Consider the following 15,944-nt stretch of genomic DNA (forward strand, 5'->3'; position numbering starts at 1 on the left):
AAAGTGACATTTAATTGTTTTATGTAGTGAATTAGATATTGACTTCTTAATGATAGTAGTTTTCCAAAGATAAATAGGATTTATTAGTAGTAGAAATTCTATAATAGAATAGTAGAAATATGCTTCCTTACTTTATGAACTTTAATAGTAACTTTGTAGTATAATTTGAAGTCAGGTATTCTAATACCTTCAGCATTGCTTCATTGGCTTAGAATTACTTTGATTATTCTCTTTTATTTTTCCAAATTTTAGGATTTTTTTCTAGTTCTATAAAAAATGTTGTTGGTATTTTGATTGAATCTGTATATTGCATTGAATCTGTATATCACTTTTGGTAATATCATCATCTTAATGATATTAATTCTGCCTGTCCATTAACTTGAGAGGACTTTTCATCTTGTAGTGTCTTCTTCAGTTTCTTCCTTCAGTGTTCTGTAGTTTTCATTGTAGACATCTTTAGCTCTCTGGTTGGGTTTATTCTTGGGTATTTCTTTTTTCTTTTTCTTTTTTGAGACCATTGTGAATGGGATTGTTTTCCTGATTTCTTTTGTAGCCTGTTTAGTATTGCTGTGTAGGAAAGCTACTGATTATTTTATGTTGATTTTGTAAAATGCTGTTTTGCCAAATTTGTTTATTAGCTTTAGCAGTCTTCTGGTGGAAATCTTTGGATCTTTTAAATAGGGAATCACATCATTTGTAAAACAGTGATAACTTGACTTATTCCTTTCTCTCTTTGTATCCTTTTTATTTTCTTCTCTTGCCTAATTGCTCTGTCTAGGATTTCTAGCAGGGAACACATTTTTATGATTGCTTGAATCTGTGGTCTTTGTTTATTTGTTTGTTTTTGTTTTTTAAAGACAGGGTTTTACTATGTTTTCCTGGATGGTTTCATATTCCTGGACTCAAAAGATCCTTCTGGTACAGCTTTCCAAGTGCTGGGACTACAGGCGTGTGCCACTGCACTTGGCTAATTTTCTTTGGGGAAAAATAATTTGGGATATGTATGTATTTTTATTGTTTCTTATTTCTTTTAATAGCAAATGTTCATATTTCAATACCATTAAGACTTTTATCTCTCTAGAATATTATTTTTCACTTTTTTTTCTCTATCCTATACTTTTTCCTCTGACTTCCTTATTTCTTTTTCTTTTCTTTTCTTTTTTTTTTTTTTTTTTTTATGGTACTGGGGATTGAACCCAGGGGTGCTTAACCACTGAACCACATCCCCAGCACTTTTTAGTACTTTATTTAGAGATAGGGTCTCCCTGAGTTGTAAGTGCCTCACTGATTTACTTACAATTGAACTTGCAATCTTTCTGCCTCGGCCTTATGAGTTGCTGGGATTACAGGCAATCACCACCGTGCCTGGCTGAGTTTCTCATTTTTGTTCATGTTTATCTCTGTCTTAGTTTGAAGCGTTCAAATACCAGGGATGCTTGCATATCCACTCTTATTTTTAAAAAATAGCTAAGTCTGTATAGAATTTTATATTCATTGTGTTCTCTAGAGGGTAATTTTAGGCATTTTCTTTGAGGAAACACCCTCAATATTGGTATTTATAGATTTTTTTATATTATTTCAGTAGAAGTAGTCTCTCACTTCCTAACATTTACAAAACATGTAAGTAGGGCATTATGGGTCTTATAGTTTGGAAAACCAAAATTAAATGTTAGCTCTCTAGTTACTAGTGACTACCTCATTTCTCCCTTTTCTTGTTCTGGTACTCATTTTCAGGATTCATTTGGTTATTTTTCTTGAGAGAATGTTTTCTGTTTCTGGTGGGAGAATGGTATTCTCTTGATAGTGTAGGAAGGAGTTAAATCCCTTGTACTTTATGTTACTGAATTTTATGTCACTGAATTTTAACACAAAGTAGCATTTTTATTGTGATAGCTGTGGAAGTTCTTATCCATATGATTTTGCATGATTTTTATAAACTTAGGGATTTTTTATTTCATTGTTACTTTTTTTTTTTCAAAAAGTCAATAATATATGTATTTAATTTCCCTCAGTGTGGTAGGCAGAAAACTTTCACCCCAAACATGTCTGTATCCTAATACACAGAACCTGTGAACATGTTATCTTTACAGAAAGGGCTTTACAATTATGATTAAAGTTATGGTTCTTGAGGTGGGAAGATAAACCAGAAATATCTATATGGTCTTCATCTAATCAGAGGATCTTTTAAAAGCAGAGGACCTTTCTTGTCTGTAGTCAGTAAGAGGGACATGTGACTACAGATAGTGGATCAGAGATAGGCAGATGAGGTCCTAAAGGAATGATCTAAGGAATGTGGGTAACCTCTAGGAGCTCCAAAAATTAAGAAAATAAATCCTGCCCTTAGATCTTCCAAAATGGGATGTGACCCTACTAATACCCTGATTTTTAACTGGGTAAGATCCATACTAGAATTCTGACCTGTAGATCTATAAGATAATAAATTTAGTTTTTTTTTTTTTTAAGCCACTAAATTTTTGGTGATTTGTTTGGGCAGTGATAGCAATTAAAATACATAGTGATTTCCACATATTCTTAAGATTTAAAACTGAGTTATGAAAATGATTTATAGAATTTGATAGTAATTAATGTACATAGTGATTTCCACATATCCTTTAACATTTAAAACTGAGTTATGAAAGTGATTTATAGAATTTGAATCTTTTTACTTGAAGTCACAGATGTTGGAAATACATGACCCAATCCTTCATATGCTGGAAAAATTCTAGTAGTCATTTTTCATTTATTTAAATGTTTTATATTATTAAAAGATGTGGAGTCAGTAGGTGGATTTTACAGTCCAGTTTATTTCATTATTAACACATATTGAACTTGTTTTATAAGTGGCATTTTTAGCTTTACTTACATATAACTTAAATATTAAATTTAACCATGTAAGCAGTAATGGGAAATTTATTGTATTTTAAAAGTTGCTGCAATTAAAATTAACTTTTAATTTTATTATGGATAATGATGCCTTTTTAGAAATAATAGCTTTATTGAGATATAATTCACATATCATACAATTCTCCCATTTGAAGTATACAATTCAGTGGGTTTAGTGTGCTTAGAAACTTGTATAGTCATTACCACAATGTTTTAGAATGCTTTCTTCATTGCCCCCAAATCCCATACCTATGTTAGCATCCCCATTCCCCATTTCCCACCCTCAAACCTAAGCAGCCACTAATCTACTTTCTGTTGCTGTATATTTGCCTAATCACAGCATTTCATATAAATGGAATTACATCATAAATTTGCTTCTTAGCATTATGTCTTCAAGGGTTCATGAATTTTATAGCATGTATCAGTACTTTTTTTTCTTTTATTATTTTATAGAACTCCACTTTTAAAGCTTTAATCTGCATATGCCAGATTTTATTTATCTCTTCATTAGTTAATGGACATTTGGGTTGTTTTCACGTTTTGGCTGATACGAATCATGTTGCTGTGAATATTGATGAACAAATTTTAGGTGAACATAGGCTATCACTTCTCCTGACTATATACTTAGAAATGCTGACTTATGGTATTTCTGTGTTTAGAAGTTTTGATAAATGGGTTTTAGTTGGGATTTTGAAAGATCCAAAGCAGCATATCATTTTATTTTTATATTTTTCCTTAGTTGTACTCAGGTTTCTAATAAATATTTGTGTAAATTAGTATTAGCTTAATACCTGTAGTCTCATGAGTCTAAACTCCATATGGATAGGAATAATCCTGTTTACCAAAGGAAATTGGTCCTATTCTCTTTGTATATTTATCATATTTCATTGATGAAAATATAGAATTTTTGTAAAGGCAGCCTTGGGATATTTCTCTTTAAGTACCTGGTCATTTAAGACATTTTCTCTGCATTATTTTTTATGTGGAAAATTTTCCTTTTAGGAAAGGAAATTACTTTTGAACAAAATATAAATTAGTTTGTTTATGTCCCCTTTGAAGTTACTTTAAAGTTGATGTTTGTACTTTTGGGCATATTTTCTAATAACTTTAATGTAACTTGAAAGCTTTCAGATTTTCTTTTCATTTTTTTTCCATTCTATATCATCTGATGTCTTTTCATCTTTTATACAAGTGCCAAAGGACTTGCTGGGACCTTTCTTTCTATAGTCTTCACACACACACACACACACACACACACACACACACACACACTCCGTCTACTTTCTTTGATCTTTCTTCCTGACTTAGAAATTTTTGTTGTTTTATATATTTCATTTTCTTTTTTGCAAAATAAATGCAGTAAACGAAGTACTTATTAGCAGTTTTGACTGAAAATCACGTTGTTTTCCAGGATGCACTATTTCTTCTAGATCATTATTTTGGAAAAGGACTTAAACACATTTGATCTGTTTTTTGTCTTAACACTGAGCTGCTAATAAGCCTATTCCAAATAACAGTCTTTATTTGAGAGATAATCAGATTTCTTAGAGTCTACTTTCATTATACTTATGGTATAACTAATTATTATACATATGCAAAGTAGCTATTTAGTACTGTTTGGAATGAAATCTTGAGAATCTAAAAATATGGCATATTTTAAAAATATATAACTATATATGTTATAGCTATATTTGTGTGTGTATATATATTTGGATTCTTCTTCAGAAAAAATGTTCAAACATTTGGATTTTATTCTATTAAAATGTGGGTTGAAGATATAGCTGTGTTGGTAGAGTGCTTGCCTCATATGCACAAGACACTGCATTCAATCCCCAGCACCATTAAAAAAAATTTTTTATTAAAACGTCTAAAGCTTAAGATGCATTTGTCTGATTTGTCTTATTTTATCTTGTCTTTATACTAATTACTTGAATGATTACAGTTCTGTGAAAGAAACACTATTTATGGAGGATTTAGATAGCAGAATTATCTGTTATCAGATTCAAGAAGTCCTCTGACTACTAAACAGATGATAAAACTTGTGTCATAGATTCTTAGAAAAAACCTTGCAAACAACCCTGTTGTGAGCTAGAAGGTACTTTACCTTATTTTGGCCACCTGGATGAGATCCATGAATTCTTAGCTAAAATAATCTTATTCAGACCTGAATGCCTTTGTTTTGCCTTTTGCTTGTTGGAAATATATCATTTTTATTTATTTCTAGGAATCTGAAATAAAATGAAGAACAGATGATGCTTCAATGTTTTACTTATTTTGTATATAATATTATCTATGAGTAGGGTTTTATAGGAACATATCATAAAACATATACATTTTATTTTGTATATTTAGTTCAAACATTATTTTAATTTATAGTATTTAAGCCAAATTGGTTATGATTATGTTTTTATTCTTCCACTCTTGTTCATAATTCTGTTATTAAAATATGCTCTACAGTTAATTGATCAGAAGGGAAACACTCACTTTTGGTGATCACTGTTCCATCTGTTGTGTGTTGATAGCCAACAGAAACAGATGGTACTTTATTCATACCTTGTTTTTGTGTATACATAGTATTTTTCTTTGAATATTATATGAACTTTAATTTATAATTTGTTTTTAAGGTAGTTTCATGATTGAAAAACAAATTTGGGAGAATTATATATATGTATGCATTTATATATACACACACACACACACATCACATACACACACACACACACACACACACACACACAAATAAACTTTAGTTTGAAGCAGTTTTAAACAGCTGCCAGAAAGCTACTGGCATTTATTTCACAGCATAACTCTGATAATATATAATCTGACAGAGGTTTTTGAGGTTTGACTTAGTTGTCCTAAATTAACATTGAGGTTGGGATTTTACTCATGCATAAACATGTTTGTCTTTATATGAAATTATAGAGGGAGGCATTTCTTCTTCATCTAACCATATATTGATTACTTATTGTTATTTGTATAAATGTTGATTTTTCATCAAAATAAATAAAAAACAAGATGTGTTAAATTCAGAGAAAACAGTTCACAAGTGAGTATGTGAAGCCCAGATTAGTGATATCACAGATGTTGAAGAACTTACTTTTATTTTTAAATTTAGCTCACTTGTCAAATAAATCATTCTAGTCTTAGGAAAATCATCTTGCATTTGACTTAATTATAAATTAAAATAACCCCAGCTCTAAAGAATTAATAAAAATTGAAATATTTAATTATTTGTTTCAGATTAACAAATTACTAAAATGATGCTGGTAACTAAAATAATTTTGTTCTTCTATATTGCCTTTAATACATACCAGTCTCTTCTGTGGATGTTTTTATTACCTCTTTTCAAGAAAATGTACCACAGACAGATTGAGACAGGTAATATAAGTGGCTCAGATCATCATTATTCCCTAAGTAAATCAAGTTCTTAAAAAATAACAAAAAAATTGGAAGATGCCAAGATTTGAAATGAGTTTAAAAGTTATCATTTACTCCTAATACCTTAATAATTATTTTCAAGATGAAGTGTGATTTGGAATCCCTTAAATGGTTAATCATTTGGAACTTTAAGATAATGTGTCTTTACTACATCCTAAAGGGCATAATTAGGTAAAAGTCTTCCTTCTACACATTATTTTTAAGCAGGTGCTTTATTTATTTTGTTTCTAATGTAATTTGTATCAGCCACAACAAATATTATGAAATAACCATATTATGAATACTTTTATACATCTGAGTTGGAGTGAGCTCTTTGATGGTAATAATTTGAGAGATGAATAAAATGCTTTGTTTTCTTTCCTTTTGCTTTTTTGTACCATTTCTGTCTTATAAACTTCTCTGATGATTCATTTATGGGATACTATGTTTAAATACCTTGCTTGTTGCAATCATAGGCAATTAATGAGTTTTTTATGCTTATAGATGCTGTCACATTATTAAAAGTAGAAAAAAATACTCCAGCTCTCAACATTTTTTCAGTCTTTCTTTTTTCACCTTTTTAGAAGTTAAAACATTTATTTATTTATTTTATTTTTTGCCATGTTGCAGATCAAACCTGGGGCCTCACACATAATAGCAATCAGCCTACTACTGAGTCTATCCCCTTAAGCATTTCACTTAAAAAAAAATACCAAGTATTTTTTTTTATTAGTTGTTCAAAACATTACAAAGCTCTTGACATATCATATTTCATACATTTGATTCAAGCAGATTATGAACTTCCATTTTTACCCGGTATACATATTGCAGATTCACATCGGTTACACATCCACTTTTTTACATTCTGCCATACTAGTGTCTGTTGTATTCTGCTGCCCTTCCTATCCTCTACTATCCCCACTCCCCTCCCCTCCCCTCTCCTTCCATCTTCTCTCTCTTGGTATTTTTGAATAGTTGTGTTTGCATTAAATCCTCTTTTTAAAAAGTTAGTAATTTGACAAATGTTAAGAAATTCCTGTAATTATGTTGGTAATAAGTCATGTTAGTCATTATACTCTATGGGGCTAACAAATTAGGTAAGAAGAGAGTGAAAATTTGTATTTCTTCTCTGTTGGGTATGATTCTCTAATTTACTCTTTATGAAATGTGAAAAGTCTTCATTGTACATTGTGGTGCTATTGCTTATTTAAGTAATGAAGCAGAATAGGAGATTTGCTTCTTGGTAATTTTACTCATCTCTACTTGGGATTAAATTATAAGTCTTGGACTTAACATGTAGGAAAAATCACTTAAGAGACTGGGGTTTGAGGTTTACCTCTGTCACTAACTGATGTTGTGACATTAGGAAGTCATTTATTTGGGCTGCTTTTTTCAGAGCTCTGAGATGATAGGATACCATATTCTTTTAAACAACCTTGTTTTTCTAGCCAGAACTATGTTACTTTTGTTAAATTACTACATGAATATATCAGTGATTACCATTTGGTAATTAATGAACTTAATTTAAAAGGACTGCTTTAGGTAATTATAAATATACTTATTCATTTTTAAAATAACATGTTAATAAAATATGTAGATAGGTATAGAAAAGGGAATTTATGAATATAGAGAGTAATGTAAATCATCATTCAACAATAGAATTGCTAATTGGTATTTTACCATATGATGTAAATTGCAGTATGGGTATGAAAAAAGTTGCAATTGATTGAATTATATCAGATGTTAAATTGATTGAATTTGATAGATTTTCACAAATAGTAAATACAGATTGATTATCTCTAATCCAAATATATAAAATTGGAAATGCACTCAAATTCAAAACTTTCTGAACATCAACTTTCAAAAAGTTTCTCATTTCAGTCATTTCAAATTTTGGGTTTTCAGATAGGAATACTCAACTTGTAAAGTCTATGCAAGTATTATGAAATCTATAACACTTCTGTGATCTTAAGCATTTTGGATAAAGGATACTCAGCTTGTGATTAAATTTCTTCCAAAGAATTGGAAACATAAAATTGGAGAATTAACATATGTACTTGAAAATTAATTCAAAACTAAATAATACATTGTTACTTCATTATGTAAAGATGGATTGAATGAAAAGCATGTGGACATGTGTGAAAGCCTTTTAAGTATTCTGTTCTGAAGATCATAGAACTAAAATAAATAGTTTGAGTATTTTCTCATTGATAGTTCATTGACTATTCTGAAATTGTCCTGTACATATAAATTATGGAAATCGGATAATAGATTGCCAGAGAAGGAAAAAATAATTTAAACTTTTTGTTATTTATATTAGATAGTATAATTGGTTCATCTGGCCACTTATAATTTATTTTATTAAAACAAATTTTAAAATCATAATAAGCATTTTGTTAAGTTTAATTTGGTATAGAAATATAATATACATATTTCTTACTAATGTGGAGATGAATTGTTTCTGGGACAGAAATTGAAGCATTAAATATTAAGAGTGCCACAGAAAGGAAAGAGATGAATACAGAAAGAACTAGCCCTGAGTATTCATTTGGGGCTTGATTAATAAATATTGTCTCTGTTAAGGACACTTCTAAACAGTTTTTTTCAACGTAAGGAGCGAATGAATGCCTTACTAGGAATTTTTCTTAAAAGCCAGATTTTAATTTAGTTTATTGGAATGAGCCCGAGATTCTGCATTTCTAAAGGTGCCCCAGATTATGCTAGTACTTAAGGGCAATGGTTCATCTTTTGAGAATCGAGGCAATAATATTTAATAGAGAAAATTTATTTTCATTATTATTTAAACATTAGATATTTTTGTGGATTTTCTTTTAGAGAACCAGAGGACGGAAACGAAGCTTTGTTCCTGAGGAAGAAAAACATGAGGTTGGAATAAGTTAAGCAGTTTTTACACAGTTCAAATTTTGAGAAATTTTCTTCTTAAAATTGTTTTCTTTATATCCTGATTTTGTTTTGATTTATTCTCCCTTGTATGGCAGGAAAGAGTTCCTAGAGAAAGAAGACAGAGACAGTCTGTATTACAAAAGAAACCCAAAGCTGAAGATTTAAGAACTGAATGTGCAACTTGCAAAGGAACTGGAGACAATGAAAATCTTGTCAGGTAAATTGGATGCTGAGTCCTCGTCTTTTGGGGATTAAAGTCCCATGATCATCATTTTCTTATCAGAGATAAAATGAAAAAACAAAAATAGAATAAGATGTTTATAAAAATCTTACTTAGAACAATGTTTCAGAAACAGATTTCATCTACTGATTAACTTTGCACACACAGTTATATTCTGGATTTAGATGTAAATAAGAGTGATAATCTGGATCTTGAACACAAGAGAATTAATTTTCTCTTCACAAGAGAAGTTGACAGTATTTTTATAAAGAGGCCACAAAAGTAATTTGACTTAAACACTTTGTATTGAGATTATTGTTTTATCTCATAAGATCATAAAGTTAATACGCTCTTACTTATTATAAAAGTTGAAGTTTATTAAGGTAACCAACAATAAGACAGACTTTATTTTATTGGCAAGAACTTCATTAGCACTTCCTTATTGCCTACCAAAATGAATGTGTTAAATGCTTCTCTCTTATGAAATAAAGAAAGGTGAAAAGATGGCCTAGATAGATTTTGTTTTGTTTTGTTTTCTTCTTTATTTTTTTGTTTTGTTTGGGTACTTTTTTATTTTTAAATCAAGCATAATACTAATCAGGAAGCTTAGCTGATGCTGTACAATGACTATTCCTGAGGGCCCAGAGATTTCTAATTTTAGCCATTTGCATCTTGCTGAAATGAAGAAAGTACTCAGTTTGCTGGTGTGGGTGGTTAACAAAAAAAAGTTAATTTAAGAGACATCAGTTTTTCGAAGCAACAGTGGCAGAGTTCTTGTAGCACTGTGAGAGAACTCTGTCTGATTTCTTTTAAAAATTGTCTTGGTAAAGTCCTACAGAGTTGACTAAGGACAGAAAATTAAACACTTAAAAAAGAATAAACTTATGTTGATGAAATAAATATATTAGTATAATTATGTGATTTTAAATATCTACTTTAAAAATGATGTTCTATGTTTTAGTCATTAAGAATATAATTTCTTTTGTCTTCATCAAATAAAGGCAGAAAGTTTTAAAATCTATTAGTTTTTTATATTATCACTAAGAAAGATAAGGAGAAGGTAAAGATTTCAGTGAAGGAATACAAAGTGCTTCAACAAAGTAAGAAAGTCTGTTTTCTTTTATGTAGTTGATGCAGAATCTTGTGGGAGTTGTCATGAAGATGAAATTCATTTATATTTAATTAGAGTAGTTCTGAATTCAGGAGATATATATGTATAATTCTGATTATACTATGAATTATGTCAAAATGAAATCCCAAGCTTAAGTATAATATAATGGTATACATAAAATTACAAAAAAAAACTAAAAAATTACAATATTACATAATAAAACTCAATCAAGGGAAATGCCATTGAGGTTGGGGATAGGGTTGAGGAGCATGATTAATTTGAAATCGCAGTTAAAAACTCGTAATCTTCTTTTCAATTATTTGAATCTATACCAATGTCTATCTTCATTCATTTTTTTTGAAATACTAGATTGTTTCAGGCCCTTTTACTGTGGAGTCTAAACATTTTTACTAGTTTTTATGTTATTTTTTGCTTATATTTGATCTAACCTAGGGAATAAATATAGCTTATATTTCAAAAAGCACTTTATAATAGGGCATTTCCAACCCACTATATTTTAGGTGTCTTGAAAAAAAGTAGGTACCATTTTTCTTATAATCTTTAGAAAATTTTTGAATAATATTTGCCTTTCTTATTTATTTCATTAGTTTCTGTTGTAAAATTTTCATTCCTAATTGCATGATTAAAACATGTCAGTATTAGGAATTTAATGAAAGTCTTCTTGGAAGGTAAAGATATTTTTATTAACCTAGAAATGATGGATATACAAAGTCCCTTTCCTTGGTTGCCTCATAAAAAGGATAGCATCATAAATTTTTTGCAAAGATTTTTAAAGGTAATGAAAAGGAAATTAAATGTTTTTATTATAATATTTCTGAGAAAAAGAGAAGATAGATATAAAACAATTCCATAAAGTGTTTTATGGTTATAATATGATTTTTCTTTAAATATTTAGTTTAAGCACTATTGCTCCTGGATTAAAGAAGAATTTTATTTTGCATAGAATTTCATGTGTTTAATAAAAACAATTGTATAGCTAATATCTGCCATTTTCCCTAACATTACATTTCATTTGGAGTTAACACCATTATTGCTTGAAAATAGTCCCCCTAAAATTCATATTTTTATGATTACATTATATATTAAGTATTACATTGTATATTAAGTATTATGTATACATATTCTTTTTTAACTTTAAAATATTTTAAATAAGGCTTTATTTTCTATAAAAATATATTTCAGTGGAAGGTCAGAGATATACTCATTGTGTTTATCTGTTGGTTCTCTATAAAATTAAACATTTTTGATTATAGTAATCTTTTATTAAATATGTTTTCTGTGTTTCCTCAAGTTTCTTTAAAATAATGTCTGCAACTTAGGAGAACCTTCTCTTTAACATCTTTGATTTTGAAACCACACTTCTCTATGTAATTCAAGCTATATGGAAAATTCATATTCGTTATTATTCTTGTTGTTTCAGTTATTTGTATATGTTTATGTGAATTTATTTTCTTTATATAATTGGGAAATTGTGTGCAGTTTATCAGTAAACTGTAATTAGTAGGATCCAACTTATTTTTTTGCTACAGCTTATCTCAGATCTTTGACAAAGAATTTAGCATTTCTGTGCCTTATTTTTTCCCCATGTTATACATGATCAAATCATGAATAACTGCTAAGTGATGATAAAATATTTTCTTTGTAAAATATTAGGACAGTGACATTGGTGATACAAAGGATACATACATGCTTGTGATAAATGTGGTTCATAATTGGTAAATATATTTTCATTAGTAATAAATACTGATTTTTAACCTTTCAGAAAGTGTATGTATCCTGTTTTTATATAAACTTATTTCTAGTATTTAGGGGACAAAGGGAATTTTGACTACATCCTTACATGTTCTCTAAAATGATAAGAATAAATGGTTCAGATTTGGGAAATCTGAAAATTATCAAGGTCATTAAGAGGAAGATGATTTTTATAATGTCTTATGGAATTTTTTAAAATATTGTTTCACTTTTTCCATCTGCTTTTTAAATTTAATTTAAATTTTTTTTGCAAAATTTTCCATTAAAAATAGATTCCTTTATGTCCTTATAAATATGCAATTTAAATGCTAAAGGCCAAATTGATACTCTGTGTTAGAACTGTGAGATCTTTTTCAGGCATTTATTTATTTTGAGAGACGTATTCTTTGTGAGAAGTATGGCCCCATTTAATGATAACTTATTTTTGTTTCTACATTTAGTGTTCAGTAAGTCCTTGATAAATGAATGATAAATGCCTAATAAACAGACTCCATATATTTTTGCTGCAACCCTAAAAAATTTTACAATTTTAATTTAATCCTAGAGAAAATTGAGTCACTAAATATAAATTTTTCATGAAAATATTTAAAAGACTTTACAATGTCACTAAAGTCTAATGGGTTCTTTTTTCCTATGACAAGGTAAGAAAATAAACACACATTTTAAATAATTCATGCACCTATGCAAGAGTAGAAATGAAGTGATTGTTCTTTTTGAACACTTTTGATTTTCAAAAGATAGATTTTAGAGATAGCTAGATAGCCTTTCTTCTCCATAAGTTTTTATTTAGATGTCATATCAGGAATAAGTCTAAACTTTTAAACCTCATATTTTATTTTAATTATGTAAATTCAACGTGACACATTTTATTACTTAAAATAAAAAACCATAGGTTAGAGATAAAAGGGTTTCTAAAACTAAGAACTCTAGATTCAGTGAGTTTTCTCAAATACTATCTTTAATTTTATTTGTATTATAGCCATTTTTGAGAAACATTAAGGTTAGGAAATGATCTGTGAAGCTATTCACTTTTACAACTAATTCCACACTATTAAATGCTTTCTAGATTCCCCTTATTTGAGTATAAGGCAAATTACATTTTATTGAATCATTTTGGTTACGTACAAGGTTAGCATGTTAATTTGCTCTCTAAGCAATGTGGTTAGCATTTTTATTTATTTCATATTTTAAATATCTGACTTCTTAATGTTTTTCCCCCAAACTAATTTGTATCATAAACTGTTAGAAACACCAACAAGAAATAATATATACTAGATTTTTATTTTAAATATTAGTCTCTATAATTATTCTGATTCTTTTTATTGTAAATTAATTTTTTTGTTCTAATTGGTAAAGATATTTTTAAATGGCCTGGGTCATAATTAAAGGGGTTTACTTCCTGAGATTTGATTAGATTGATAGTAAAGCTAAAATTGGTTATAAATTTTGATGCTATTTTTACAGAATGGCAGATCATAAAGGTGAATATTTAAATGACATTGTAAATGAAGCCAGGTGTGCATGCCTTTAACCCCAGTCACTGTGGAGGCTGAGACAGGAAAATCATAAGTTTAAGACCAGCTTTGGCAATTTAGCAAGACCCTGTCTCAAAAAGAATTTGGGGGATATAGCTCAGTGGTAGAGTACTGTGGGCTAAATCCCCTGTACCATAGAAACATACAGAAAATGGAACCTAGTTTATCTATTTCAAGAACACATTTGGTAGAATTTTTTAAAGTTATTTTATTTTGATTAAAGACCTGCTAGATTACTAGCAAGTAATAGTTTATCATATGATAATCACATAATTACTAATAGTTTATCACTTTTTGTTTTAATAATTCATTTGCAGTGCTGGCGAATGAACACAGAGTTTCATGCATGCTAGGCAAGTGGGCTACCACTGAGCTATATATATCCCAGCCCCAGTAATCACTCTTAATAGTATATTTAATAAAACAGTGTATTCTTGTGCAAATATCATGTGATTATAAATTAATGTTACAATTGTTTATTATTTAGATACTTATAATTTAAAACTAAGAAACAAATATGGGTCTAAAAGTGGTTTATATATTCTAATACATTTCATATGCATTAAAAATGCACATTTTCTGCACATAGTTTGGGATAAACTTATTTATTTCTCTTTTTTATCTCTATCAACAATTTCCAGGATAGGTTTTTTTCTTTTGGTTATTTCATTTTGTCTTGTATTTCTTTTCTTTTTTCTTTTTTTTTTTTGGTACCAGGGATTGAACCCAGGGGTTAAGCACAGAGCCACATCCCCAGCCCTTTTTTGTTGTTGTTGTTTTTAAAATTTCTTATTTTGAGATAGGGTCTTGCTAAGTTCCTTAGGGCTCTCCTAAGTTGCTGAGGCTGGCTTTGAACTCAGAATCCTCCTGCCTCAGCCTCCTGAGTCCCTGGAATTATAGCTGTGTGCTCTTGCACCCTGCCATCTTGAATTTCTAAGTCGTTGACTGCTATTATTTTGTAAAAGGATTCTTTCAAAAGCTTGGATTTTGAATATCCCCTCACATCACCCTTGCAATCTGTGTGACATAACCCTTTTCTCAAATTTGGATACTATTATTTCTAATATAGGTTGATCTGGGCTTTTCTCCGGGAAAATATTTTAAAAGCATTGTTATCAGCTTTGTTCTTGTCCCAACTCACTTAAAAAAGGCAATATAACAAGATGTCTCTGAAGACCTATGGATATCCTCTAACTCATAGCCCGAAGTTTGCTGCTCAACAATTTAACAATGTTCACATCAAAAGGAAAGAGCAGTCTAAGTTCATAATAGATGAATCATTAGAAATTTTAGTATATGTGCTGTCGAAGCAAGCACAAATCATTAGAAATTATTTGAAGGCTTGTTTGTTTATTTTTTAATAAGTGGTAATATTCTTTTTTTATATAATTTTTCTTTTTATTTTTAGATGGACACAATGCCTTTATTTTATTTATTTATTTTTATGTGATACTGAGAATCAAACCCAGTGCCTCACACATGGTAGACAAGCGCTCTACCACTGAGCCACAACCTCAGCCCTCTTTGAAGATTTAAACAAAGAAATATGACTATGACCTCTTTGAAACTGTATTTATTTGGATTTTTAACACTTGACATTTTACATTATTTTTTAAGTAACTGTTGTAAAAGCAAGAGCTTTTCAAGGAAATTCTAATCTGTTTGAACAAACAATGGTATTATCTAATACTTAAGGTAAAATTAGAAACATTTATTTCTGCTCCATTCTAATATAATGACATCCCTATTTTGAGAGAATGTTCACAAGTTTCCCTTTTGCTTAATGAATGGTTGCTTTTTAAACCTTTTCTTGTCTTTAAAAAAGGAATCTGGGCATAGTGGTGCATGCCTATAATCCCAGCTGCTCTGGAGGCTGAGGTAAGGAGAATTGCAAGCTCAAAGCCAGCCTCAGCAATTTAGGGAGGCCCTGAGCAACTTAGTGAGACCCTGTCTCAAAAAGTAAAAATAAAAAGGGCTGGGATGTGGCTAGGTGGTTAAGCACAGCACCTCTGTGTTCAATCCCTGGCATGCACCAGTCAATCAATCAATCAATCAATCAATCAAGCAAGCAAGCAAGCAAGCAAGACCCAGGGGATTG

General features: G+C 29.7%; 1 protein-coding gene across 3 annotated transcripts in view; it reads left to right on the top strand.

The window, feature by feature from the left end:
- Phf14 (PHD finger protein 14) overlaps positions 1-15,944 on the top strand; it is a 189,904-nt gene that overhangs the window by 81,524 nt on the left and 92,436 nt on the right. For all 3 annotated transcript variants that reach the window (XR_013091873.2, XM_076861574.2, XM_076861581.1), the window contains 2 exons: positions 9,139-9,189; positions 9,303-9,424. Coding sequence is in view for 2 of the 3 variants with exons in the window: in XM_076861574.2 (XP_076717689.1) it covers positions 9,139-9,189; positions 9,303-9,424 (173 nt within the window). In the remaining variant the exon portion in view is untranslated. The remainder of the gene's footprint in view (positions 1-9,138; positions 9,190-9,302; positions 9,425-15,944) is intronic.

This window comes from Callospermophilus lateralis, chromosome 1, assembly GCF_048772815.1.
Source record: "Callospermophilus lateralis isolate mCalLat2 chromosome 1, mCalLat2.hap1, whole genome shotgun sequence".
Classification (NCBI taxonomy): Eukaryota; Metazoa; Chordata; class Mammalia; order Rodentia; family Sciuridae; genus Callospermophilus; species Callospermophilus lateralis.